General features: G+C 43.7%; 2 protein-coding genes and 3 pseudogenes across 2 annotated transcripts in view; 4 read left to right on the forward strand and 1 right to left on the reverse strand.

Annotated features, from left to right (window-relative positions):
• The first annotated feature begins 122 nt into the window (after nt 1-122).
• On the forward strand, nt 123-879 carry LOC129848528 (protein unc-93 homolog A-like; annotated as a pseudogene).
• Nucleotides 880-2022: 1143 nt separating this feature from the next.
• On the forward strand, nt 2023-3292 carry LOC129848524 (protein unc-93 homolog A-like; annotated as a pseudogene).
• A 1138-nt stretch (nt 3293-4430) lies between these two features.
• On the forward strand, nt 4431-6284 carry LOC129848523 (probable tubulin polyglutamylase TTLL2). The gene has a single exon (XM_055915682.1). It carries the CDS (start codon nt 4431-4433, stop codon nt 6282-6284), a length of 1854 nt encoding a protein of 617 aa, XP_055771657.1.
• A 196-nt stretch (nt 6285-6480) lies between these two features.
• Nucleotides 6481-27232, reverse strand: part of LOC129848526 (centromere protein J-like) — a 30061-nt gene continuing 9309 nt past the window's right edge. Inside the window, exons 3-19 of the mRNA XM_055915684.1 lie at nt 26220-26411; nt 18796-18943; nt 18538-18637; nt 17106-18390; nt 16821-16938; nt 16431-16566; nt 15402-15617; nt 15050-15184; nt 14402-14533; nt 13619-13679; nt 13453-13541; nt 13238-13342; nt 12571-12675; nt 12249-12389; nt 11899-11983; nt 7404-7524; nt 6481-7302 (exon numbers count right to left, since the gene is read on the reverse strand). Coding sequence (XP_055771659.1) covers nt 7113-7302; nt 7404-7524; nt 11899-11983; nt 12249-12389; nt 12571-12675; nt 13238-13342; nt 13453-13541; nt 13619-13679; nt 14402-14533; nt 15050-15184; nt 15402-15617; nt 16431-16566; nt 16821-16938; nt 17106-18390; nt 18538-18637; nt 18796-18943; nt 26220-26411 — 3359 coding nt within the window. The 3' untranslated portion in view covers nt 6481-7112. The remainder of the gene's footprint in view (nt 7303-7403; nt 7525-11898; nt 11984-12248; nt 12390-12570; nt 12676-13237; nt 13343-13452; nt 13542-13618; nt 13680-14401; nt 14534-15049; nt 15185-15401; nt 15618-16430; nt 16567-16820; nt 16939-17105; nt 18391-18537; nt 18638-18795; nt 18944-26219; nt 26412-27232) is intronic.
• On the forward strand, nt 24642-25826 carry LOC129848527 (12-(S)-hydroxy-5,8,10,14-eicosatetraenoic acid receptor-like; annotated as a pseudogene).

Genomic DNA, 27232 nt, shown 5'->3' on the forward strand with positions numbered 1-27232 from the left:
TGTAAGTATATGTCTGTTCCAGTCCAAACGATCGATCTTCAAGTGTCTGCAAATGTGTCTGGATATAGAGGATTTCATAGATTCTTAGTGTTTCTGTCATTAACTGATCCTTCTTTTTGAGGAAAATGGGAAGAAATATGAACAATGTATGTGTTGTTTCTTGTGGATTACTGCTGATGTTCACAGCAACTGGAAGTCTCTAGAGCCTGCAGGTTATATCCCATAGCCATTATATGTCAGAGTCTTTGCAGGTGGTTAGTCAGTAGTACATCTGCAACTACTGAGACCAACAGGTTGTTTTTTATTCATAGGATTGCATTTATAGTAAATATATTCTGTTAGTAAATCCCAAAGGATGTTATATTTTAAGGAATAGTTTGAACTCGGAGGGGATGGGAGTTGCGTCAGTCAGCATTGCCTATTCGTGCATTATCCTGTCCTCTGTTTCTCACACCAAGCCTTATACGATACTTGGGCTGCAAATGGACTATTGTTGCAGCTATGTGATCTACACAGTTGGAAGCTTCTTTCCATAATGGTATGATGATCTTGCTCTCAGTGCGCCCAGGCATACAGTATGTCAATTCAATCTAATAAAGACTAAATATCTTTGTTTTGCAAAGAGCAGCTGCTTACTGAGCTGTTTTCTTTCAGGGCGAGCCTGATCCCAGTCTCAGTGATAATTTGTTTGGGAGGATCGCCACTGTGGTCTGCTGCCATCACATATCTCACCACTACAGGCAACCTGTAGGCAGAAGAAGACAAAACAAAAAGTCAGGATGTAGTCAATCACTACTTTGGGATGTTTTCCCCTCTTCTGTATGGGGAAATCTGATGTCATCCCTTATATTTGGCCAAGATACAAGCACAGATAATTAAACATTTTAACTACCTGTGCAGTGTTCATAAATGTTATATGGCTTACCATAAAACAGCAGACAAATAATCAACTTCCCATAAAGAGATTGTTACGCACGCCTCTTGGAGGGGGGAACGCAACACCCTGCTACACTCAACTCCCCGTGGAGTGAAAGAGGTATGTGACTGTAGGTGCGGGTAAGGATGACAGACAGAATTTTACCATTAACAGGGAATTTATACCTTTCACAATTTATTCCTTCAGGGAAAAAGGGCCTGGACGGAACCAAAGCAAAGAAAGTTAAAGTTAAAGAGCCCCTTCTCCTACCTTACCTACCCACAACTTACCTAACTAGCACCAGCTGGCGCACTACCCAAAATACAGGGGGGATGGTCCACCCAGGTCTTAACTAGTGTGCATAGACAGAGTACATTCTATGGGGATATGTATGCCCACATGCCTCTTGCCTAAGCACTCCCAAGGTGCCTTCCCCTCTGGGAACAAATGAAACAGAATAATACAAATGTAAGTAGACAATTCCAATAATCAAAAACACTGCGTCCTATTGGCACACACATACCTCGGGAAGCAGCGACTACGAAATACTTAACAAAACCTATCTCTGAGCAACAACCAACACAGAACATACCAACAAGCTCTGTCTGCGCAACAAACAATACTGGGGCATACCCAGAAGCTCTTTTTCTGAGCAAAGGAACACAGGCTTTTATACAGCTGGAGAAGGAGTCTGTAATTGCAGACAGCTGTATCCCCCGAGGAGAGGTCAGGGTCAGCTCCAATCTGCAATGGGGCTGACCAATCAGCTGCTTGGGGGAATCCAGGAAGCCATTTCCTGAAATACATACATATACAAACAAAACCACAACACAGAAACCGGGGAAGTAACAGAGATTCAGCTTCATATGCTTTCTTATTGTGTCTCACAGAAATGTGACCTGTCTCTCTCTCCTTACAGTGCATGTAACTCAAGGCGAGGCTCAGCTCTGTGGAGTGTCCAGTACTGGAAGCTCTAGCGCAGTAATTATAAACTCCACCATACCTGATGACAAGTCTGTGAAAACTCTGTCAGGCTGCTGCCTATGTGAGCTGCCCTGTAAAAATGTAATCATAGGAGGACATACCTTATGTTTACCCCACTGTAACCATATCAATCATATGTCAATCACTGAAACAATCCCCTCCTCTCGCACAAACATCACAGCAGAAATATCTACTGTATATTCTGCTGGTGTTAATCTTCTGGCAATGATTCCGGTGGCTGCATTCCTGGATAACATAAACAGCAAAAATAAACTGGACTCTAAGGGCAACAAAGCGCCCTTATGTACTGTATAACTTGACACATTCAAACAACTTCGAGATAAGAGACAAGTTCTTCTCCTCCTTTTGACCTCATACATTGATCTGTAGGTGGGTTTCCTTACTGCGGACTACAACGGTGTAAGTTACTACGCACATTTTTTCGAAACACATTCCTTAAAGTTGACAATAGTAATTAAAACATATTTTAAAATCACTAAAATTAAGACATTTGTTTTGTTCAGGAAAAACCCTGTATCTGACCACATTATGTACCTTTTTTTAGAGTTATGCCACATGTGCTTTGGGGATACATTTTGTTGGCTATGTAATGATTTGCTTTGGTGCCAAAACTTCCCTATTCTCTATACTTTTTGGGAATCTGTCACAATACATTGGAAGAGAAGCATTATTTCATTTGGTAAGGGGGGACAATGTAAACACCAGACGATACATTTTAACATATCAACAATCACTTTGATGATCCACTTCTACTTACGGTATTAGTGTAACTCTCTTCCAGCTTCAGTGACACGCAGCCCTTATCCTGGGTCTGTTGTTCTGGAGGCCTCACCCAGAATAGCTGCCTGTGTTATTTGTGTTTCCTGCTCTCTGGGGCAATGCAGATGCTGTATGGCAGACACAAATCAAGGGTGAGTTACCCTTTTCCTGTAGTCATGATTGCCTAACCTTTAATAATCTGTGACCAACTAGGTATTGAATCCAGGTCACCCACATGCCTCAAGACTGTTAGCCCTCTGAGCTATAAAAAAAAAAAAAAAAAACTGTGCTGTGCATTTATTCTGGAAGCTAACAGTTTTCAGATAAGGTTACTGACCTGTCCATAGTTCACTGAGCCACCGATGTTATAACTTTTACCGGCTGTTCAGATGGAACAAAAAATGTAAGCTTTCTTTTCATTTTTCAGCATTCTATGGAGTTCTTTTTTATGACCAGAAGGAGGTAGCATTTGCTAACTATCGACTATGGGAGTCAGTGCGATTTGTAGTGTTTTATGCGCTCAGAAACTTCCTCTCTGGAAATCATGGTGGGGTGGAATTCAAACAGAGAAAAAAATTCTACACAGAGGGGGAAATTAAGTCCAAACCGTAGAGGGATTGCCCTGACCACAGAAACTACAAGACGTAGTAGAAGTCTACAAATCTTGACTGTATTAAATAGACAATGTGGAATTACAGCTCTCATGTAAATAGATATGTATGCTGTGAAAATTATGAGAAATATACATACAATTTTTAGTATGTCAAGTATAGGTTATATGTATAGCGGTCCCTTATGTTGGTAGCGGGGTCAACATGGTTCTTTTTACAAGGTTTAAATAGTGTATTACTGCCTATTTACTGATGTTACCAGCTACCAAATTATTTCGGTATGAATGTGGGTAGCAAAAACAACAACTTGAACTTCATGTCTTCAGTATTCACCAGTAAAAGTGGAAAAAACTTTTTTTCGGTAAAAATCGGTGACTATGTCTTCAAATGTCGGCTAATTGACTTCAAATCGAATTGAAGTCACATCCATTGTTACTGTAGGCTACATTGAATCATGAAAAACTGACCTCCACCTGTCCTGCTCGAACCACATGACTAGGCTACACTCTTTCGCGCGGCAGTGGGTTCACCTAGCAACACGGATGACCGGCAGGCGTGGAGGTCTTAATAACACTCGCAGAACTGAAGAAAGCTCAGACCGGGCGAGAGGTGCCTGTGTTTAAAAAGAAGAGATCTTTCATCAAGGTAGGTAGAATGTAAATACGATATTGGACAATTTCAGTGAGATGTGTGACGGTAATCGAGGTTCATTAATCATATGTTGAATTCTAACGCCCATGTGTAAAGCCTGCTAGACTGGTTGGTTGCCACTGCCAGTCTCTGTTTAGCTATTGGCGCATGGCACGAAGTAGGAGTGGAATGTTATAGAGACTGGTACCAAGCAGGGAGTACAAGGAGTGTAATGTTACAGAGACTGGTACCCAGCACAGATTACAAAGAGTTGGATGTTACAGAGACTGGCCCCCAGACTAGAAGTTTACAGCCAAAGTTTGATTGCATAGGAACAAAATGATTTGAATTGCAATGATTGTTTTCAATTAAAATGTATTCACAAATATCTTACAAGCAAAGAGCAATTTCTAAGAAATAATAAGGGAGTGTACGGGAGTGGTCTGATTGCAACAGTTTACCTTCCAAGTTAGGAATAAACTGACTCATTTTGTAACCTCATCAATATAATGGTACTGTTGTTTTTTAGTGAAGGATCAGACTGTTGCTTACCTGGTATGGCCGCAGGGGTGTGTGGCCCCACACCCCTGGTGTTCCGGCTACACGAGGGAGCCCCAGAGCTGGTGAGAGAGGTGCTGCTGGAAAGAGGCTGGGAGGAGTATGACGAGCAGGAGCAGGAGGAGGGAGACTGGAACCTCTACTGGCGCACCTCAGCCTTCCACAACTCAGACTATGAGAACATACTGCCATGGCAGAGACTCAACCATCACCCCAAGACTGTGGGCATCACCCGCAAGGATTGCCTGGCCAGAAACCTGAAGAGAATGAGAGGGACGTTCGGCTCGGGTCTTTACAACTTCAGCCCGACAACTTTCATCCTCCCCAATGATTACACCAGGTTTCTGGCAGAGTACACCAAGCATCGTTTGAAGAATGGAGGCAGGTCGTGGTATTGGATCTGCAAGCCAGTGGATCTATCAAGAGGCAGGGGCGTCTTTATCTTTGAGGACATCAGAGACTTGGTGTATGACTCCTCAGTGATCATTCAGAGATACATCAGCAATCCTCTCCTCATCTCAGGGTACAAATTTGACCTTCGGATCTATGTTTGTGTGAAAAGTTTTCAGCCTCTCACCATCTACATGCATCAGGAGGGATTGGTACGCTTTGCGACTGAGAAATACAATTTGACATCTTTGGACAACCTTTATTCTCACCTGACCAACACGAGCATTAATAAGTTTGGCCCCTTCTACACAACAGACAAAGAGAGAGTGGGACAAGGATGTAAGTGGACTATGAGTAAATTCCGCTGCTTTCTTCATAGCCAAGGAATCAATGAACTGTTCCTCTGGCAAAAGATCAACAACATTGTCACACTAACTTTGCTCACCATAGCCCCATCCGTACCTTCCAGTCCAAACAGTGTTGAGCTCTTTGGGTTTGACATCCTAATTGATGCTAAATATAAGCCATGGCTACTAGAGGTTAACTACAGCCCTGCTCTCACCATCGACTGCCAAGTAGACGTGACAGTCAAGAAAGTACTTCTCAATGATCTGGTTGATCTGATGAACTACAAGTCCATGGACAGCGTTAGACAGAGAGGATATCTCAAACAGAAGTACAAACGCCCCTGCTATCTAGGCAGCCAGTCTCTGCAGTCCCCAATGTTGCTCCCCAAGTCTAGGTGTGAGCACCACCCAGCAAACAAGAAAAGTCACAGCATCCATTCTACGTTTTCTGACAGTATGAGATACTTTCCATCAGTTGAGATGAACCGGATACGTTCTGCAAGGAATTCTATAAGCAACACCAAGGGCTCGGCTCTGAATCCAATACTCATCCCACATTCAAAGACTGCAGCGGTAACTGGAAACAGAAAGACACATCCAGTGCTCTCACAGATGACAGAGGCCATCCAGTGGTCTGAGGTTACAGAGTCAGAGTTTGATGACAGAAACCTGTCAACACTTGTTATCCCATGGCAGGCCTCAAGGCAACCAGCCGGGGGCTGCTGTAAGCTACCTGCCATTCACATTCAAAAGTACAAGACTCCTAAATTCCCATGGGACCCTAAAAGCCAAGATAAGAGCACCCCACCACTCCGTGTGGGAGACTTCATACTGACGTTTCCTTTTAATGAGGTCACACTGAAGGCGTCGTGGGACAAGCTCAACGTTAAGACTGCAGTCCACGAGGTTCACAAGCTCATCAGCCAGCTAGCGTCAGGTTGTAGCCACAAACAGAAGAGAGGGACGGAAGATGAGTTGGATAGATGCAAAGAGAAAAAGGATTTTGGGTCTTTGTTTTGGGGACCTACGAACCCTCCTCTACTTAGTGAGTGCCACTTGTCAAACTAACTGAGCAACTAAACATTTTTGGAATCAACCTTTTGTAATAATTTATTATTAGCACAGCCTAAACATTAATGTGTAAAAACACGAAAGTATACAGTATAAACACACATTATATGGAAAAGCAACCTTGTAATTTGTCCACAATTTCAAAATAACCTATTTTGTATCTATACTGAACAAAAATACAAACGCAACATGCAACAATTTCAAAGATTTTACTGAGTTACATACATATAAGGAAATCAGTCAGTTTAAATTAATTCATTAGGCCCTAATCTATGGATTTCACATGTCTGGGCAGGGGTCCCACACACTGAAGAGCCAGTCGCCAATCAGAATGAGTTTTTCCCCACAAAAGGGCTTTATTACAGACAGAAATACTCCTCAGCAGGAAACCGGGCCCAGGCCAGTAAGTTATTAGCCCTAACCTACATGTCAGTCTTGTTGTTTGAGAGGCAAGGGATATGTGGGGACCTCATGAATAATCTGTCATTCTGTGCAACATAAGAATCCTGCTGACACAAATGAAGAGGTCAAGAAGGTTATGACATTGCCATGCAAAAATAAGAAATATATTCCTTCAAGAGAGCAGTATGGACATTCAAAGATCTCTACAAAATAGTTTCAACACAAATGTATTGTATTGATTAGTAGTACTTATTTAGTGTACAATGATTTATGAATAATAAACATACACAATTTAAAAATGTCTGTTTACACACAAGCACTTAGAAAATGATCAAATATGCCACAGGAAAATAGCTACAGTCAAACACAATGGAGCATTGCTAATTTGGTATAAAGGCTTGAAAAACATAAAACATATGTTCTTCATTTCTTGTCTATTATGACAATGCCATCCTTGTCCTTAATGCGTACTCTGCCCGAGGGGAACTTGGTCTCTTGCCTTCCATTAGAATACACCGTCTTCAATGTTCCATCAGGGTATTCCCTCCGCTTGTACTGGGACGTATGGATCTCTCTTTGGCCATTGTTGAACTCCACTGTTTTCTCCCCACTTCTACAGTTTCAGAACACACACACACAAAATATAAAAATGCAGCAGTAGTTAAGACTTTTACCCTTCATAAAATAGAGCCAAGTACTGTATGTGTATCTTACTCTGAGAGCTTGACCACTGTTCCATCTGGGAAGATGCTCTCCTCTCTGCCGTCAGGATAGAGGAACTTTATCGTCTGATCTGGGAAGACGATCTCCCTCTTTCCATCAGGGTGGTGTTTCTCTACAGACAACATTAATACATTTTTTGTTATCTGTGTCTATGCCTGGTCACCCTGAAAATATACACTACATGGCCAAATGTATGTGGACACCTGCTTGTTGAACATCTCATTCCAAAATCATGGGCATTAATATGCAGCCACCTTTGCTGCTATAACAGCCTCCACTCTTCTGGGAAGGCTTTCCACTAGATGTTGGAACATTGTTGCAGGGACTTGCTTCCATTCAGCCACAAGAGCATTAGTGACGTCGGGCACTGATGTTGGGCTATTAGGCCTGGCTGGCAGTCAGTGTTCCAATTAATCCTAAAGGTGTTCGATGGGGTTGAGGTCAGGGCTCTGTGCAGGCCAGTCATGTTCTTCCACATCGATTTCGACAAACCATTTCTGTATGGACCTCGCTTTGTGCACGGGGGCATTGTCATGCTGAGACCGGAAAGGGCCTTCCCCAAACTGTTGCCGCAAAGTTGGAAGCACAGAATCGTCTAGAAAAGTGGTTCCCAAACTTTTTATAGTCCCATACCCCTTCAAACATTCAACCTCCAGCTGCGTACCCCCTCTAGCAGCAGGGTCAGCACACTCTCAAATGTTGTTTTTTGCCATCATTGTAAGCCTGCCACACACACACCATACGATACATTTATTAAACATAAGAATGAGTGTGAGTTTGTCACAACGGCTCTTGGGAAGAGACAAAGAGCTCTTATTTGGTCCTGCCGTACACACCTACACGTACGCTACGGTCACAAGACGCAGGCCTCCTAATTGTCCCTAGAATTTCTAAGCAAACAGCTGGAGGCAGGGCTTTCTCCTATAGAGCTCCATTTTTATGGAATGATCTGCCTACCCATGTGAGAGATGCAGACTCAGTCTCAACCTTTAAGTCTTTACTGAAGACTCATCTCTTCAGTAGGTCATATGATTGAGTGTAGTCTGGCCCAGGAGTGTGAAGGTGAACGGAAAGGCTCTGGAGCAACGAACCGCCCTTGTAGTCTCTGCCTGGCCGGTTCCCCTCTCTCCACTGGGATTCTCTGCCTCTAACCCTATTACAGGGGCTGAGTCACTGGCTTACTGGTGCTCTTCCATGCCGTCCCTAGGAGGGGTGCGTCACTCGAGTGGGTTGAGTCCACTGACGTGATCTTCCTGTCTGGATTGGCGCCCCCCCTTGGGTTGTGCCGTGGCGGAGATCTTTGTGGGCTATACTCGGCCTTGTCTCAGGATGGTAAGTTGGTGGTTGAAGATATTCCTCTAGTGGTGTGGGGGCTGTGCTTTGGCAAGTGGGTGGGGTTATATCCTGCCTGTTTGGCCCTGTCTAGGGGTATCATCAGATGGGGCCACAGTGTCTCCTGACCCCTCCTGACTCAGCCTCCAGTATTTATGCTGCAGTAGTTTATGTGTCGGGGGCTAGGGTCAGTCTGTTATATCTGGAGTACTTCTCCTGTCTTATCCGGTGTCCTGTGTGAATTTAAGTATGCTCTCTCTAATTCTCTCTTTCTTTCTTTCTCTCTCTCGGAAGACCTGAGCCCTAGGACCATGCCTCAGGACTACCCGGCATGATGACTCCTTGCTGTCCCCAGTCCACCTGGCAGTGCTGCTGCTCCAGTTTCAACTGTTCTGCCTGCGGCTATGGAACCCTGACCTGTTCACCGGACGTGCTACCTGTTCCAGACCTGCTGTTTTCAACTCTCTAGAGACAGCAGGAGCGGTAGAGATACTCTCAATGATCGGCTATGAAAAGCCAACTGACATTTACTCCTGAGGTGCTGACTTGTTGCACCCTCGACAACTACTGTGATTATTATTATTTGACCATGCTGGTCATTTATGAACATTTGAACATCTTGGCCATGTTCTGTTATAATCTCCACCCGGCACAGCCAGAAGAGGACTGGCCACCCCTCATAGCCTGGTTCCTCTAGGTTTCTTCCTAGGTTTTGGCCTTTCTAGGGAGTTTTTCCTAGCCACTGTGCTTCTACACCTGCATTGCTTGCTGTTTGGGGTTTTAGGCTGGGTTTCTGTACAGCACTTTGAGATATCAGCTGATGTAAGAAGGGCTATATAAATACATTTGATTTGATTTGATATAGGACCAGTGCACAAATAATAATATAATAATAATCAATAATATTGCTCTTTATTTAACCATCTTACATATAAAACCTTATTTGTTCATCGAAAATTGTGAATAACTCACCACAGATTAATGAGAAGGGTGTGCTTACACATATGCTTACACATAACTCTGCAATGTTGGGATGTATTGGAGAGAGTCTCAGTCTTAAATAATTTTCCACACACAGTCTGTGCCTGTATTTAGTTTTCATGCTAGTGAGGGCAGAGAATCCACTCTCACATAGGTACGTGGTTGCAAAGGACATCAGTGTCTTAACAGTGCGATTTGCCAAGTCACGATACTTTGTGCATAGCCCAATCCAGAAATCTGTCAGTGGCTTTTGATTAAATAACATTTTCACAGAACTGCTTGTTGCAATTTCGATGAGGCTCTCTTGTTCAGATATCGGTAAGTGGACTGGAGGCAGGGCATGAAAGGAATAACGAATCCAGTTGTTTGTGTTATCCGTTTCAGGAAAGTACCTGCAGAATTGCGCACCCAACTCACTCAGGTGCTTCGCTATATCACATTTGACATTGTCCGTAAGCTTGGGTTCATTTGCACACAAAACAAATCATACAATGATGGAAAGACCTGTGGGTTGTCCTTGTTAATGCAGACAGAGAAGAGCTCCAACTTCTTAATCATAGCCTCAATTTTGTCACACACATTGAATATAGTTGCGGAGAGTCCCTGTAATCCTAAATTCAGATCATTCAGGCGAGAAAAAAACACCCAGATAGGCCAGTCGTGTGAGAAACTCATCATCATACAAGCGGTCAGACAAGTGAACATTTTGGTCAGTAAAGAAAACTTTAAGCTCGTCTCTCAATAAAAAAAAGTATTAATACTTTTCCCATTGATAACCAGCGTACTTTCTGTATGTTGTAAAAGCGTTACATGGTCGCTGCCCATCATTGCATAGTGCAGAAGATACACGAGAGTTCAGGGGCCTTGCTTTAACAAAGTTAACCATTTTCACTGTAGTGTCCAAAACGTCTTTCAAGCTGTCAGGCATTCCCTTTGCAGCAAGAGCCTCTCGGTGGAAGCTGCAGTGTACCCAAGTGGCGTTGGGAGCAACTGCTTGCACGTGCGTTACCACTCCACTATGTCTCCCTGTCATGGCTTTTGCGCCATCAGTACAGATACCAACATGAGCAGCAGCTACGTTTGGCTACATACGGACCGTTAGTGGAATTTCCGTGAGAGAGTAACAGTTAATGTGATTGGATGTTAATTATTTGACTAGGCTACCTGTATTTGACATTGTGTTGTTATTTCGCTGACCACTAGATGGTTATTTTTATATTTGGCAGTGAAACGAGACTACTCAGGCGAGAAAAAACCTCAACCAAATGTATAGCCCCGTTGGAAAATATAAATGGACTGTTTGAAAATGTGAAGATTTTTTTATTTTTATAAAAACATTAAAATAAATACTATGTGAATCACATTTTTATTTGGCGTAGCCCCGATGGCATTGCGCGTACCCCTGGTTTGGGAATACCTGGTCTAGATTGTCATTGTATGGTGTAGCATTAAGATTTTCCTTCAGTGGGACTAAGGGGCCTAGCCCGAACCATGAAATACAGCCCCACCATTATTCCTCCTCCACCAAACTTTACAGTTGGCACTATGCATTCAGGCTGGTAATGTTCTCCTGGCATCCACCAAACCCAGATTTGTCCATCGGACTGCCAGATGGTGAAGCGTGATTCATCACTCCAGAGAAAGTGTTTCCAATGCTCCAGAGTCCAATTGCGGCGAGCTTTACACCATTCCAGCCGACGCTTAGCATTGCGCATGGTTATCTTAGGCTTGTGTGCGGCTGCTTGGCCATGGAAACCCATTTCACGAAGCTCCCGATGAACAGTTCTTGTGCTGATGTTGCTCTCTGAGGCAGACGATTTTTGCGTGCTACGTGCTTCAGCTTTCGGCGGTCCTGTTCTGTGAGCTTGTGTGACCTAGAGCTTCAGCGCTGAGCCAATTGGGCTGCTCTAGCAGGGCAGAAATTTGACGAACTGACTTGTTGGAAAGGTGGCATCCTATAATGGTGCCACGTTGAAAATCGCTGAGGTCTTCAGTAGGGACCATTCTACTGTCAATGTTTTGTCTATGGAGATTGCATGGTTGTGTGCTCGATTTTATACACCTGTCAGCAACGGGTGTGGCTGAAATAGCCGAATCTACTCATTTGAAGCGTTGTCCACATACCTTTGGCCATGTAGTGTATATCAGATTAGAGCTTTGTTAAAAATATTACCCATCTGCTTGTTTGGAAATTGCAGGACCTCCAAACCAGTTGGGTATGTGGTGTGAGTTGTCTGTGCATCAGCATAGTAGTACACCTATCAAAGAGAAACAATGGCGTTATAAAAAATCCCCCACCCCCCAGTGCCTTTGTTATTGTTTTTATTTTGTTAATGAAATGAAGAAGAGCGTCCGGCAAAGAAGTAAAAAACTGCATGACATATTCTGCTGTTCTATTACGTGTGCAATGATGTCCGAGGGGATTTTGTTGTTGTTGTTTGTAGTAATTTCTTTGTTGTTATAATATCCCAAATGGACATGGCAGTTTCACTGGCATAGTCCCCAGTACGACACATTACTCACCACTTTCCCATCTGCCAGTATGTGTTTGACATCTCCATTGAAGAATGTGACAGTTACTGACTTCTGGTCAGCAGTGATCTCTTTTCTAGTTCCATTGCGGAATGTAAATACACGCCAGCCATTGGAGAAAAGTTGTTCTATCTGTGTATCAGAGCAATATCATGGCATGTTGGTGCATTATTATTGTTTCACTATGAGTGGTGACTGTGTTAGTGGGATACTTTGGAATTGCTGAAATTAAACTTCAATGAAAGGGCAGAAAATTATATACTTCATACAAGTACTTGTTCAAAGAAATAACAACATAGGGGAATTTTCCTACCTTACCATCTGGATAGTGTATTTCTTCACACACGTCATTGTTTATGCCCTTGTGTGTTGTGTGGGTGAAGTTACCACTCATCGCTCCTGGATTCAAACGTGGTTCCTGTAATAACAAATTAGGGATTGTTAAAGCTGTCCAAGATGGCCCAAGACCTTGGCAAGGAACTATAGTATCTCAGAAACACAGCCATCCAAAAGGTAGCCTAGCAGTTAAGAGTTTTGGGACAGTAACCGAAAGGTCGCTGGTTCGAATCCCCGAGCCGGCTACAATAGGTGAAAAATCTTATGATTTTCATATTTTTTATTTCACCTTTATTTAACCAGGTAGGCCATTTGAGAACATGTTCTCATTTACAACTGCGACCTGGCCAAGATAAAGCAAAGCAGTGCGACAAAAACTACAACATAGAGTTACACATGGGGTACAGTCAATAACACAGCAGAAAAATCAATGTACTGTACAGTGTGTGCAAATGTAGTAAGAGTGCCCTTGAGCAAGGCGCTTAACCAAAATTGCTCCTGTAAGTCGCTCTGGATAAAAGCGTCTGCTAAATTACTAAAATGTTTGAAGTGAGCAAAATAACAATCTACCTATGTAGAACTGGTTATTTCAGTAACTTTAGTAGATTACTATACACATCAGAACCTCTGCTAGGCTTCATTACCCTGTGTTCTGACTCTGAGCTGGAGTATTTGCTGACTGATGGTGTGGCGCTCCTGCTCTGTCGACCTTTCGCATCCGTCTCCTTTTCCACTGACCGACCCAAACCCTGAGGACAGCGAGAATTAGTGGGCTATTTCATAGTGGTTGTTTGTTACATGTAGCAGTGTGTTACAATCGACTGATGCTGTCTAAGCACCATGTTACAGACATATGTACCTGATCTCTGTTGCTCTTATGCTGCTTTAAGAGACAGTCATTTGTGTGATGGGTGTCCTCAAAACTGACTGAATTTGATGAAAGGCCTGCTGTGAATGAAATTAACATCATTGCCAAATCAATTGATTGAATGTATAGTAAGCACAGAACAGACTAGAGTACTTACTTAAGGAGGCAGGTCCCCAATCCCTTGTGCTTTGAGCATTGGTGGGATAGTTGTGATAAGGCTAAAAAAAGAATCAAGTCACATGATAATTATAAACACTAGTCCCCTCTTTCATGCTTCTTATGAGGAAGAGAACATCCATTGGTCTAAATTGTTAATAAGGGACATTAGACATTGTCGTTTGCAATATACAATATGTTTAGCTGGCCGTGATGACCTATGAAAGTGTCACATGCAGTTTTAAAGACAACCTTTTGGCCAGTTTGGATGAAATTGCATTTTAACTGTGCTTGTTCCATCTATTATTGAACCTGCAAAAGTGTTCATACATTATGAAGAAGGAAAAACTATTGAAAAGTAAAATCAGGTTTTAACACTTAAGTTTCTTAGAATTGCCAATGAGTATATTCATTACACAGAATAAATAATTAATAATGGGCAGAGTCACTAATCTGACACGGCCCATTGTAAATCGCTCTAAATTATTAGTGGGGTGCTTAAAGACCACTTCAGAACACATTTTATACTTGATACTTATTACATTTAGCCTAACAAGTTGACTGCAGTCAGACAGAGACGTCTATCTCTGACAAAACTTGAGATAAAATACAACATATACCTCTAAAATGGTAAATGAGCTGAAAATACAATGTCAGGTTGATTTGAATCACATGGAATATATAGTACTGTACAAAAATCAATTTCCTTCAGGTTTCTATGTTTGTTTTAAACAGAATGCATTACTTGATTGTTTGCCAGACTGATTGTAAGATTCATACTGACTGTGTCCATTTTACTGTAAGCTGCACTCTTCTGGACAGGTGCTTTGTTGAATGCAGGAGTAGCACTTCTGCTGTGGACGACTGAAGGAGCTGGTTCAGAAACCATATGTGACAATTTCCTTTGTTCAGGAATCTGAGGAACAAATATCCATATTATAGACATATTATAACATCCACTATTCTGGCTGATGCCTCTCTATCTAGTGTATTAGTGTAGTTACTTCAGGGAATGTTGTGAACTGTTCTTTCATAATTGAAAAGTTTAGGACTAGTGTTGCGAAATTCTGTGAACTTTCAATAAATTCCTTGGTTTTCCCTGAAATCCCGGTTGGATGATTCCAGATTTCTGGAAAACTAGGAGATTTATTGAAAGTTCCCAGAATGTTGCAACCCTAGTTAGGACTGAGTGAGGTAGAAAGGGCTGATCTTAGATCAGTTGAGCAGGAAGTAAACCAGCTCTGTTTGATCAATGGAAAATTATGAGCACAGAGGGGAGCTGTCGGTTGGTTTCTGTAAACTTTTCAAATGATTTCTGCTCAAATATACAGTTAAATCTCTTAGAAATACAGCCCAAAAGCTATTTCCTGTTAGGATAAAACTGCGAGCCTCATGGCTTTCATATGGTCTGTAGCGATACTGTATACAGTACCTGCACCTTGGACTTTGCAGCTGGAAAACTGCCAACTGTTGACCTTCTGGCTGGGTTTCCACTGTGACTGGAACAACTTGAAGATCTCCTCTCCCTTATCCTCTGACTAGTAGCTCTATGAATATCCTCAGACACCTGGGCATATGGATTATATACTGATAGACAATGAGCGCTACTGACACCTTGATACCACTGATGACTGATAATTTTTGGACACAGAACACTGATGAGGTCAGAAAGTATTGACGTCATTAGTAGATAAGAGAAGTGTTACAAGTTATTGTATTAACTGACTTAAAGTATGGAATGGGTTATTCATGGGTTATTACTCAGGTACAGTATGTCTTCTTACAGCGCTCTCTGCCCCTATGTGAGATGCAGTGACTGTGTCAGGACTCCTCCCTGCCTCTTGGTGGCCGTGTTCAGGAGCACTGAGCTTGTCACGCAGCTCCACATTCTCTCTGGTCAGGGCTTCCACCTGGTTCTGCAGCAGATGATGAGCCTGGGACCAGTGGGACTCCCTCTTAGAGAACTGCTCCTGAAGAGCTAGAATCTGCTGCCTGAGATCCTGAGTTCACACGCATGCACGCACACACACACACGCACAGACATGAAGACACCCAAGCACAAACACACACACCCTGGATGAAAGTGAGACAAACCAACCAATATGGTGGACATTTGACTCATGTTCACAGTTTGGATGTTGGGTGTTCGTTGGGTGTTGGGTGTTTGTTTATAAAGCTGTACGTTATAAACTGTTACAGATGTGGGATCTTAATTTGACCAGTATTGTTGAAGCAAAAATAATCCTGCATGTTTTTTGTACGTTTAGTCCATAATGTTGCTTGATGGGTAGTTAGGCTATTAGCTGGACAAAAGTAGGCTACATGAAAGTGCAATACTGTTAATATAACCGTGCGTTAGAGCGGGTTTTCAGTGAATTTATGGAAATCACAAAGCTCATCTGCATTTCTTGCGGTGCAGGAAAATTTGCAGCAACAAAAGAGTGATTAAATGAAGATCCTTCATCGGTATCATCAGGTCAGGACAAGCAAAGGGGATGCGTTTGATTCAGTCATAAAAAGGTAACACTGTCTTATTCACACCGTATGAGACAGGAAATGCATCGCTCTGTACCATGTTAATGTTGGTCAGTAGGAAACTGATAGGCGCTGAGACAGAATGCACCTGACTCCTATGACGCTCCGCGACTTATGTGCACCTCACGGACATTCATTACTCACTCACATATTACGTTATATCGATACCAGCTGGGTGAAATATAGTAGGTTATTTTAGGCCTCAAGGCTTTATGAGATTCTGATGGACAAATTTGTTTTACTAAGGTCTATTAAGATCAGTCACATAATGACTTTACCTGACCATCTCCAACGTCTAGTTTAGGAGAAAACGGTTGATTCTTCAACACTTGGCCTTCTGTATGGGCGAATGGGGATCCATAACTGCTGTGGTGGCCATCTCTGTCACAGCACTCTATTTGGTCCATTCTCTTTCTGTGTAAAACCCACATTTCAGTGGAAATTAAAGAAAAAACTCCATTTCTGATGAAGAACATGATAGGTTTCTGATATTGCAATTCCAGAAGTGCTCAAATTCTTTATAATCTCGTGGATCATATATCATCAGTGGTTTTTACATAATTTGTGTTTAATTTCTCCAGCACGTCATCACAATCAGATACGGCACAGACACATTTTCCGGGGCATCACATTATGAAAACTAACCAAACTGTCCCTGTACATTTTACCTGAGGAGTTCCATTGCTCTCTCTTGTTCCGTTTTCATCTTGTCCAACAAATCATGATTCTCTTCTGCTTTTATTCCAAATAGATTACTGCTGTGTGGCTTTGACACGGTCTGATTTGCTTGAAGGAGGTTAAAGTGACTGTTAGTAGAGAGAAGACCTCTTCAAAGAAAAACATATCATGTAGCATGTAAACTGGTATACATTATTACATGATTCATGTCTGTGTTCTTCATTATAGCAGTTCAATTACATAGTTAGTCGAGCCAAAATAAACAGTACACTCACCCCGCTTGGACCCCTGGTGATGTCTGCTCTTCACGGTCTCTTTAGTTCTAGCTGTTACTTTAGGGACTATGCTGGGTTTGAGCTCTGCAGAGGAGGGACGTTTTGACTTTATGTCTGTTCCCCTGCTGCTGCTGCTCCCCAGTGGCAGGGCTCTCTCTGTGCTTGTTTTCCTTGCAGACTGTGGGTACAATGGACGTGGTTCTGTCTTGTGCCAGTTTATGTCCCGGAGCTCTGTGTCACTGTCACTGCTGGAGCAGGAGCTAGATGGGTGGTGGTGGAGAGTGGGTCCGTGGGTGAGAAAAGGTCTGGAGGGCAGGCTATCCCCAGCCTCGCTGGGGGCATCGCTGGCGTAGTCACCATCGGACAGGTCCAGGTTCTGGTCCTTGTGTCCGAGCCGTGGGGGAGACGGGAGGGTGGGCTGCTGGTGGCACTGAGAGTTAGGGTTGTCCTCGTCCTCGTCACTGTTAGAACTACTCAGAGATAGGAGAGACATCACTGCTGTAGACCCGCTTTGAGATTTTGAAATATTGGTGAAATTGGAGTGTGTGACATTTTCCCCATCCGCAGTCCCTGATGAGACCGGCCCATTGTCAGTGACTCTAACTATGTGGTCGTTGATTGTCTTGAAGCCAACATTTACTGCCTGAGGTTTGACCTTAGGTTGGCCCATGTTGTTTGGCTGTGTAGTACTATCAACAGGCTGCAATGCCAAATGTGGCTCCTTCACCTCAAGTTGTTTATGGACAAGGTCCCTCATAGCAGCATACACATGATTCTGTGACACCACCTCATCACTTAGCTCCACGGAGGTCAAACACGGCGATCTCACAAGCCGTTTACGGGATGTTGTAATGCCCAACAGATCTCTCCTCTCTCTAGTATCAACACTAGATGCAGTGTTTTCAGTGGCCTTGCTTTGAGTATTTTCTGTGTGCTTTGGTGTACTCTTATGTCTGGCCGTTTGATTAACTCTGTTGTCTCTCTCTCGTGTGGCAGGTCCTGTTGTCTTTTCCCAGGACTCAGTCAGAGCAGGGCAGCTCCTCTGGGAGATCAGTAAAGGCTTGACCCTGTGTCCGGTCCTGTCACTGAGCTGCAGGGAGGGGGCTGATGAGCGTCTCTGCTGGCTGCCACAACTCACCTTCCTGGGCTGCTGGCTGAGGGAGAGGGAGGCCCTTCGCCAGGTCTTCTGCTGCACACTGTCCTTACCCCTCTCTATCCTGGAGACTCCCTTCCCTTTCTTCAGGAAGTATCTCCTCTCTGCAACTCTCCTGGCCTCCCTGCTGTCCTGAAAAGGGACCAGCTGCTTAGATACAGTAGATAACTTATTTTAGATGACATGAGTACAAAGTGTAATGAATAGATTACGTATAATGGTCAGGGCATGAACTACTCTGAAAGTAGGCCATATGCAAATCCTCTATGCTCTCCATACCTGCTTGTTGTTTTGCTGTGCATATTCATCAACTTTCAGCTGTTCCTCCACAAATTCCTGAAATGTTTTCTCTCTCTCTTTGACAGCAGGCCTAATGGGTCTTCAATAGAAAAATGGTATGGAATATTAAATGACCACAACTCACTTGTGGATTCTTCACTATCATTAGCTGACAGTAAAATATGTGTACGTGACCAATAAAATTAGATTTTTGATTTGATAGGTGATACATGTTGAATAGAAATATCATTTCAGTACCTGTCCTCTGGGTTTCTGGGTGGCTGTCTACGTGTCCCAAATGGGCTGACAGTACAGACTTCTTTGTCTTCCCCCTGCTCTGCAGCTTCCTCTTTGATAGGAGAGAGGTTTCTCTGCTCTCTTCCATCTTTATTTGGAAGAATGCTCTCTATAATTCACATGATAAGGTGAATCACATATCAACACAATTTAAATTCTGTATTAATAAAAAAGAAAATATGGACAAAGTTCAGTACTGACTTCTGGGTAAACTTGTTATGTAAATGAGGATTCATGTACTCAACAGAATACAGTGTAAAATGAAGAGAAACAGAACCAAGCAACAATTCTAATTGCCTTCGTACTTTAAAGGGTTGTGATAATTATACTGGAGTTCTGTAACTAGTTCCTGTTAACCAGCTCTGGATCCAGTTTTGACAAAACACTCCTGGATATTTAAATAAGTTAATAATTTACTCCTGTTTTTCTATAATCATGACGATCTATCAAAAAGCAACTGATAATGTATTTGCAATATGATTGGAAAAACATAGAATAGGTTGAAATAGGTAATGTCCTTCATTTGGCTTTGAAAAAAATACCCTGGAAAATCAGTCTGTCATCTCAGACTTATCTGAACTGGATAGTGTTGGGTTCTGATTTCTTGAAATGTACTTATTCATGCCACTGAGGGAGAAAGGGGAATGTATAACATTTACATTATGTCAGGATATGTTATCGTTAGCCAACAGGGATCCTATGGGAGGAGGACAGACACAGTCTGGTACCAGTCACCATGACAGCCGTGAGTTGGGGACTAGTGAGCACTTTGGGGTAGAGGTCAGGTCAGATGAAGTGAGGAAGAACAGATATCACTAAGGTTCTGTCTAGCAACAGAGATGTAATGGCTGTTCAGATGTGTAGGAGGAGACTCAGCAGAGGAGAAAGGGTTAAATATCAGTGCTTGTGTGAATATGTTTTTGTTAATTCAGATGTTCGATCCTTTGGGAAGAATAAACTTGGATTAAGCTTTCATAGTGTCCGTCGAGTTCTTACTCTGGTAATTAGAACCTAATACTAAACTGCAGAATGAGTTTAAGGTTTGTGGGTTGCACACCAAAAAAATAACATGCCAAAAATAACATGCCAAACTCCAGCTCACAGCTCAAAAGTTTTGGGTCAGTTAGAAATGTCCTTGTTTTTGAAAGAAAAGCACATTTTTGTCCATTAAAATAATATGCCTCACAAGTTCTCAACTGGCAGCTTCATTAAATAGAGGACTTGTGAGGAGTCTGTTTCTCAAACTAGACACTCTAATGTACTTGTCTTCTTGCTCAGTTGTGCACCGGGGCCTCCCACTCCTCTTTCTAATTCTGTTTAGAGCCAGTTTGCGCTGTTCTGTGAAGGGAGTAGTACACAGCATTGTACGAGATCTTCAGTTTCTTGGAATTTCTCGCATGGAATAGCCTTCCTTTCTCAGAACAAGAATAGACTGACGAGTTTCAGAAGAAAGTTCTTTGTGTCTGAAGAAAGTTATTTGTTTCTGGCCATTTTGAGCCTGTAATCAAACCCACAAATGCTGATGCTCTAGAAACTCAACTAATCTAAAGGCCAGTTTTATTGCTTCCTTAATCAGAACAACAGTTTTCAGCTGTGCTAACATAATTGCAAAAGGGTTTTCTAATGCTCAATTAGCCTTTTAAAATTATAAACTTGGATTAGCTAACACAACGTGCCATTGGAACACAGGATTGATGATTGCTGATAATGGGCCTCTGTACGCCTATGTAGATATTCCATAAAATATCTGCCATTTCCAGCTACAATAGTCATTTACAACATTAACAATGTCTACACTGTATTTCTGATCAATTTGATGTTATTTTAATGGACAGAAAATTATGATTTTCCTTCAAAAACAAGGACATTTCTAAGTGACCTCAAACTTTGAACGGTAGTATATATTTTTATGGGGGAAATGTGGTAAAAACAAAATGCACTGTTTTTTTCTGCTAGTAAATATTTCCAATTCCCTAGAGTACAATCTGCTTCTTGAAAATATCACAACCCTTTTGTAGCATTTTTAACATTCCCAGCTCCTCTGAGATATTCTACGACCAGCTAAAGCTTGCCTGTAGCTTTACATTTCAGCTCTCTGTGTGTTTAATCAATCAAACATGTTATTTATGACAACCTCAACTACATTGGAGGTGTTGTGCACTTAATGTACTTACTCCATATAGGAATTCCCCAGGGAGTTAGAAGGATATACAGTATGTAGCATAGAAAAAAGGCCACTTCTCATACACAGATACAGTTGAAGTCGGAAGTTTACATACACCTTAGCCAAATACATTTAAACTCAGTTTTTCACAATTCCTGACATTTAATCCTAGTAAAATGTCCCTGTCTTAGGTCAGTTCGGATCACCACTTTATTTTAACAATGTGAATTGTCAGAATAATAGTAGAGAGAATGTTAGGAGTGTGTATTGGAGGCGAAGTCAGGTGCATGAGAGCAGAGTGTATTGAACAGGCGCACTTTTTATTCCGGTCCAAAATGACAGCACAAAGTAACATAAAATGTGCCCAAACACGGAACATAGACAAAAAGTAATGCGCGGAACAATATCCACAATTCCAAAATACACGAAACACAAACAATCTTACACAAAGACATGGTGGGGAACAGAGGAATAAATACATATGGATTGATTGGGGAAAGAAAACCAGGTGTGAATGGAACAAGACAAAACAAATGGAGCGGCGATGGCTAGAAAGCCGGTGATGTCGACCGCCGCCCGAACAGTACCCCCCCTGGCGCGCGGCTCGGGGACGACCCGGAGGGCGAGGCGCAGGGTGATCCGGCCGGCGATGGTGGAACTCACGCAGTAGTTCAGGGTCTAATACATCAGCCACCGGAACCCAGCAGCTCTCCTCTGGACCGTACCCCTCCCACTCCATGAGGTACTGAAGGCCCCCCGCCCGGCGCCTAGAATCCAGGATGGGATGGACGGAGTACGCCGGGGCCCCCTCGATGTCCAGAGGGGGCGGAGGAACCTCCCGTACCTCAGACTCCTGGAGTGGACCAGCCACCACTGGCCTGAGGAGAGACACATGGAACGAGGGGTTAATATGGTAATCGGGGGGAAGCTGTAACCTGTAACATACCTCGTTCACTCTCCTCAGGACTTTGAATGGCCCCACAAACCGCGGGCCCAGCTTCCGGCAGGGCAGGCGGAGGGGCAGGTTTCGGGTCGAGAGCCAGACCCTGGTGCGAACACCGGGGCCTCACTGCGGTGACGGTCCGCGCTGGTCTTTTGGCGCAGCGCGGCCTGCTGGAGGTGACCATGGGCGGCTTCCCAGGTCTCCTCCGCTCGTCTGAACCACTCGTCCACCGCAAGAGCCTCGGTCTGACTCTGATGCCACGGTGCCAGAACCGGCTCTCAATACACACTGAAAGGGAGAAAGGTTAGTGGAGGAGTGGTGGAGTGAGTTCTGGCCATCTCTGCCCAGGGCACGAACGCAACCCACTCCCCCGGCAGAAACCTGCCCACATCCTGGTTCACTCTCTCCACCTGCCCATTACTCTCGTGGTGCAAACCCGAGGTAAGGCTGATTGAGACCCCCAAACGTTCCATGAACGCCCTCCAGACTCTCGAAGTGAACTGGGGACCCCGATCAGACACTATATCCTCAGGCACCCGTAGTGCCGGAAGACGTGTGTAAACAGGGCCTCCGCAGTTTGTAGGGCCGTAGGGAGACCGGGCGGAGGGAGGAGACGACAGGACTTAGAGAAACGATCCACAACGACCAAGATTGTGGTGTTCCCCTGTGAGGGAGGAAGATCTGTTAGAAAATCAACCAACAGGTGTGACCAAGGCTGTTGTGGAACGGGTAAGGGATGTAGCTTACTTCTGGGCAGGTGTCTAGGAGCCTTACACTGGGCGCACACCGAGCAGGAGGAAACATAAACCCTCACATCCCGAGCCAATGTGGGCCACCAGTACTTCCCAGACAGACAGCGCACCGTCCGACCGATCCCCAGATGACCAGAGGAGGGTGATGTGTGGGCCCAATAGATCAACTGGTCACGGACAGCAGACGGAACGTACGGAAGTCTGACGGGACACTGGAGTGGAACGGGCTCAGTACGCAACGCCCGCTCAATGTCCGCGTCCAGCTCCCACACGACCGGCTCTACCAGGCAGGAGGCCGGGAGAATGGGAGTCTGATCCTCCTGCTCCTCTGTGTCATACAGGCGGGACAGTGCGTCTGCCTTACATTCTGGGAACCTGGTCGGTAGGACAGGGTAAACACAAAACGGGTAAAGAACATGGCCCACCTTGCCTGACGAGGATTCAGTCTCCTAGCTGCCCGGATGTACTCCAGGTTGCAGTGGTCAGTCCAGATGAGGAAAGGGTGTTTAGCCCCCTCAAGCCAATGTCTCCACGCCTTCAAAGCCTTATCCACAGCCAACAGCTCCCGGTCCCCCACATCATAGTGCCGCTCCGCCGGGCTGAGCTTCTTCGAGAAGAAAGCACATGGGCGGAGCTTCGGTGGCGTGCCTGAGCGCCGAGAGAGCACGGCTCTGATCCCAGCCTCAGCTGCCCAAAAGCCCTGTCCGCCTCAACCGACCACTTCAGACGTACAGGACCACCCTTCAGCAGTGAGGTAATGGGAGCAGCCCCCTGGCCAAAACCCCGGATAAATCTCCGGTAGCAATTGGCAAACCCTAAAAATCGCTGCACCTCCTTTACCGTTTTCACGTACGAAGCCTCCAGTGATGATCCATGGCCCGAAGCCTCCAGTGATGATCCATGGCCCGGAGCCTCCAGTGATGATCCATGGCCGGGAGCCTCCAGTGACGATCCAAGGCCCGGAGCCTCCAGTAATGATCCATGGCACGGAGCCTCCAGTGATGATCCATGGCCCGGAGCCTTCAGTGACGATCCATGGTCCGGAGTCTCCAGCGACGGTCGGCAGTCCGGAGCCTCCAGCGACGGTTGGCAGTCCGGAGTCTCCATCGACGATCTACGGTCCGGAGTCCCCGACGACGATCTACGGTCCGGAGTCCCCGGCAACGATCTACGGTCCGGAGTCCCCGGCAACGACCCACGGTACGGTTCCAAGGCAAGGGGCGGGATCAGCGAGCAGAGCGGGGTCTATGTACCGAACCGGAGCCGCCACTAAGGCTAGATGCCCACCCAGACCCTCCCCCATGGAGTCAAATTTTGCGGCTGGAGTCCGCACCTTTGGTGGTGGGGGGGGGGGGGGGGGGGTACTGTCACGTCCTGACCTTAGAGAGCCTTTTCATTTCTCTATTTGTTTAGGTCGGGGTGTGATTTGGATGGGCATTCTAGTTTTTCTATTTCTTTGTTGGCCGGGTATGGTTCCCAATCAGTAACGATTTTCCTCCTCTTCAGACGAGGAGTATGAAGGATCGGACTAATACGCAGCTTGGTAAGTGTCCATGATATTTTAATAAACTGAACACGACAAAATACAAAAATAACAAAGTGAAAGATAACGAAAACCGAAACAGTCCTGAAATGTGAAACAAACACTAACACAATCACCCACAACACACAATGGAAAACAGGCTACCTAAATATGGCTCCCAATCAGAGACAACGATAAACAGCTGCCTCTGATTGGGAACCACACCAGGTCAAACACATAGAAAACAAACAACCTAGAAAAAAGAACATAGACTGCCCACCCTAACTCACGCCCTGACCAAACTAAAATAGAGACACAAAAAAAGAACTAAGGTCAGGACGTGACACAATCAGAGGCAGCGGTCTATCATTGTCTCTGATTGGGGATAATACTTAGGCAGCCTTTTTTTCCATCTTTAGTTTGTGGGATCTTGTCTATGTATAGTTGCTTTCTGCACTGCATGTAGGTTTACGTTTGTTTTTGTATTTTGGTGTTTTTTTCGGTGTAATTTAAATAAAAGTAAAATGTACGCCTACCACGCTGCACCTTGGTCCAATCCATCTCTAAATGAACGTGACAGGAGGACTGTTCCTTCTTCTGACAGTCTGTCTGTAAAGAGGACCGCTTTTGACAATGCGTACTGTGGATGACAATCAGCCGAGTAAGAACAGCACAGCAGAGAATCTACCACTGTGTTATTTTCTACCCCTCTGTGATGATTGTGGAATTCTTCCTGGCTCTACCGCTCAACCTCAGTGCTTTATCTTTTATATTCAAAATGAAGTTCTGGAAATCTAACAGCAACAACATGAAGGGGAGTGGCGGAGTACAGAGGGTGGAACTTGCAAAGCCATGTTGTTCATGCTGTTTCTGAATTGAGGTGCTAGTATTGCCTTCCTGACTGGGATTTCAGTTGATCCTTACTTTAATGTAGTTCATCCTGGAAAAAATAACTTCCTTAAGTTCTTCAAAAAGTCTCCTCATATCTCTGTCATCATCTAGCTACTGCTGCTCCCCTTGAATATCCCAACCATGCTGAAGACCTTTGAGTGCTGTAACAGTTATGGGCGTAAAATGACACTGGTCGAGGACGTCACTGACACTTTGAGAGAGGTTGTGTTTTTCGCCCAGATTCTCATCCCTTTCTTTGTGTTGGTCTACTGCACGGCCCACAATGTCAACACACTCAAAAAGAAGCAGGGGATAGGACCAAGCTGTGTCGAGCAGTGTTTCTGGTCACCTCAGTTGTCTTGGTCTTCTCTTTCTATTTCCTGCCTTGTACCATAGCTACAATGGTTCTGTTGATTGTGAGAGTTGAGAATTTACCCAGAGCAGAAGATATAGCCGTCTTTGACGGTCTCATGGTTTTGTCCTACATGGTTTGTCTAGTGGACCCAAATGTGTACTGCTTAAGCAGCACTAAGTTCAAAAGCCTCGACCTGACAACTTATTGTCCCTGTCTAAAAATAGATGAAAGCTCAAACTCAGCAGGAAACAACTCAAATCCAAAACGCAGCAACAATGTAACGCAGCATAGTAGGTAAAATACTTACTAAATACAAAAAAATAGGAAATTAATTACTGTTTTATGACTGCATTAAGACTGTTTGTTCTCACGATGAGACATTCATGTTAGTTTGCTACATCAGACTATGATTCACTACTTGTTTATGTTATCGTCATATATCGTCATCTGGTTTCTTTAACCAGTGATGTCGTCATGTTAAACCACTCATAATGACTCTGTTGTTGCTAATTGTCTGGGTCAAATAAATATTCCTCTTAAGTTATGTTTATTTATTTGTTACTACAGTACTACTACTACTCTTGATGAGGCCAATGTATATACTTTTTTTTAATAGTTTGAGAGTTTTATTTCTTCCCCCATTTACAACTTAATTATTAGAAGTTGATCAAAATATTTTCCGAGCTTCTGTTATCATACCATATACTGCAGTAGTTACAACAAAAACAGACCACGACGTGGTCATCCATACTTCTTACCATGGAGGGAATGTGTCAGAACAGGACCCGTTTTGGGCAGCCATCCATCTCCTGAGGGAGGTGAAGCATAAACGTTTGATCTCTGATTGGACCTCTGTGGGTTGGCAGAGAGACCAGAGGTATCCACTCCAGCAGCCAGAGCAGGCATCAGGCCCAGCCACTGGGCAGAGAGAGAGGGGGATAACAGCAGTCCTGCCGATGAGAAACAGAGAGGAACTTTAGGTGGAGGATTTAAAAGGTAAAATTCCTAAGAGACCGAGGAAAATACTAAGTCTTGTTGTTGCAAGGAAGCATCCCCCAAGAGCTCCTCTAGTCAACACAGCAATTTTTCTTTATATAAAAAATAACTTAAAAACATAAATTGTCAAGGCCTTTGACTAAATATAACTGGAAAACATTGCATGTTACAAAACAATACTTCAATAATGTAAATAAAGATCATTTAATAAACAATTCTGAATTTAAAAAAATGATTGCTTGTATTGCTTTTGACTGTGGAATGAAATAGATAACTCATCTCACAACATTTTATTTTTAGTAACTTGGCCCGGTGCCTTTAACTCTGTAAGTAAATGCACTTAAATGAAATCTTTAGGTTACGTTCCTTGACAGTTTAAGGCAGGGCATTGACATCTGCTATTTTTATGAAATATCTACATTGGTCACTTCATCGGATAATCACGTTTCCTTAGAAACTATGTGTGAAGGAGAGCCTTCACTATGGACTAAATGACTAGTTTTAAATATATGGATTCAAAGTATTTATTGCCATTTTAAACTATAAATTATTGTGATGCAGTGTTTTTTTTCTGTATCGATTTATTTAATCCATAACCTGCGCTTTCTATCATCTCCAAACATGTCCTGTAGTAGTGCATTGCTCATTGTATTGCCTAATTGGTGGGAGGAGCTTATCAGCACAGCAGCCTTCAACGTGTAATCAGGGCCTTTCTTAACAAGGTGTGTTTCCTGACTGTGTTGAAGAGACATTTGTTATAGCCACCAGCCATATG

The sequence above is a fragment of the Salvelinus fontinalis genome, unplaced genomic scaffold (assembly GCF_029448725.1).
Source record: "Salvelinus fontinalis isolate EN_2023a unplaced genomic scaffold, ASM2944872v1 scaffold_1041, whole genome shotgun sequence".
Lineage (NCBI taxonomy): Eukaryota > Metazoa > Chordata > Actinopteri > Salmoniformes > Salmonidae > Salvelinus > Salvelinus fontinalis.

What these genes read in the sequence shown, in the direction of transcription:
- LOC129848523 (XM_055915682.1), top strand. Translation starts at nt 4,431, where the DNA reads ATGGTACTGTTGTTTTTTAGTGAAGGATCAGACTGTTGCTTACCTGGT.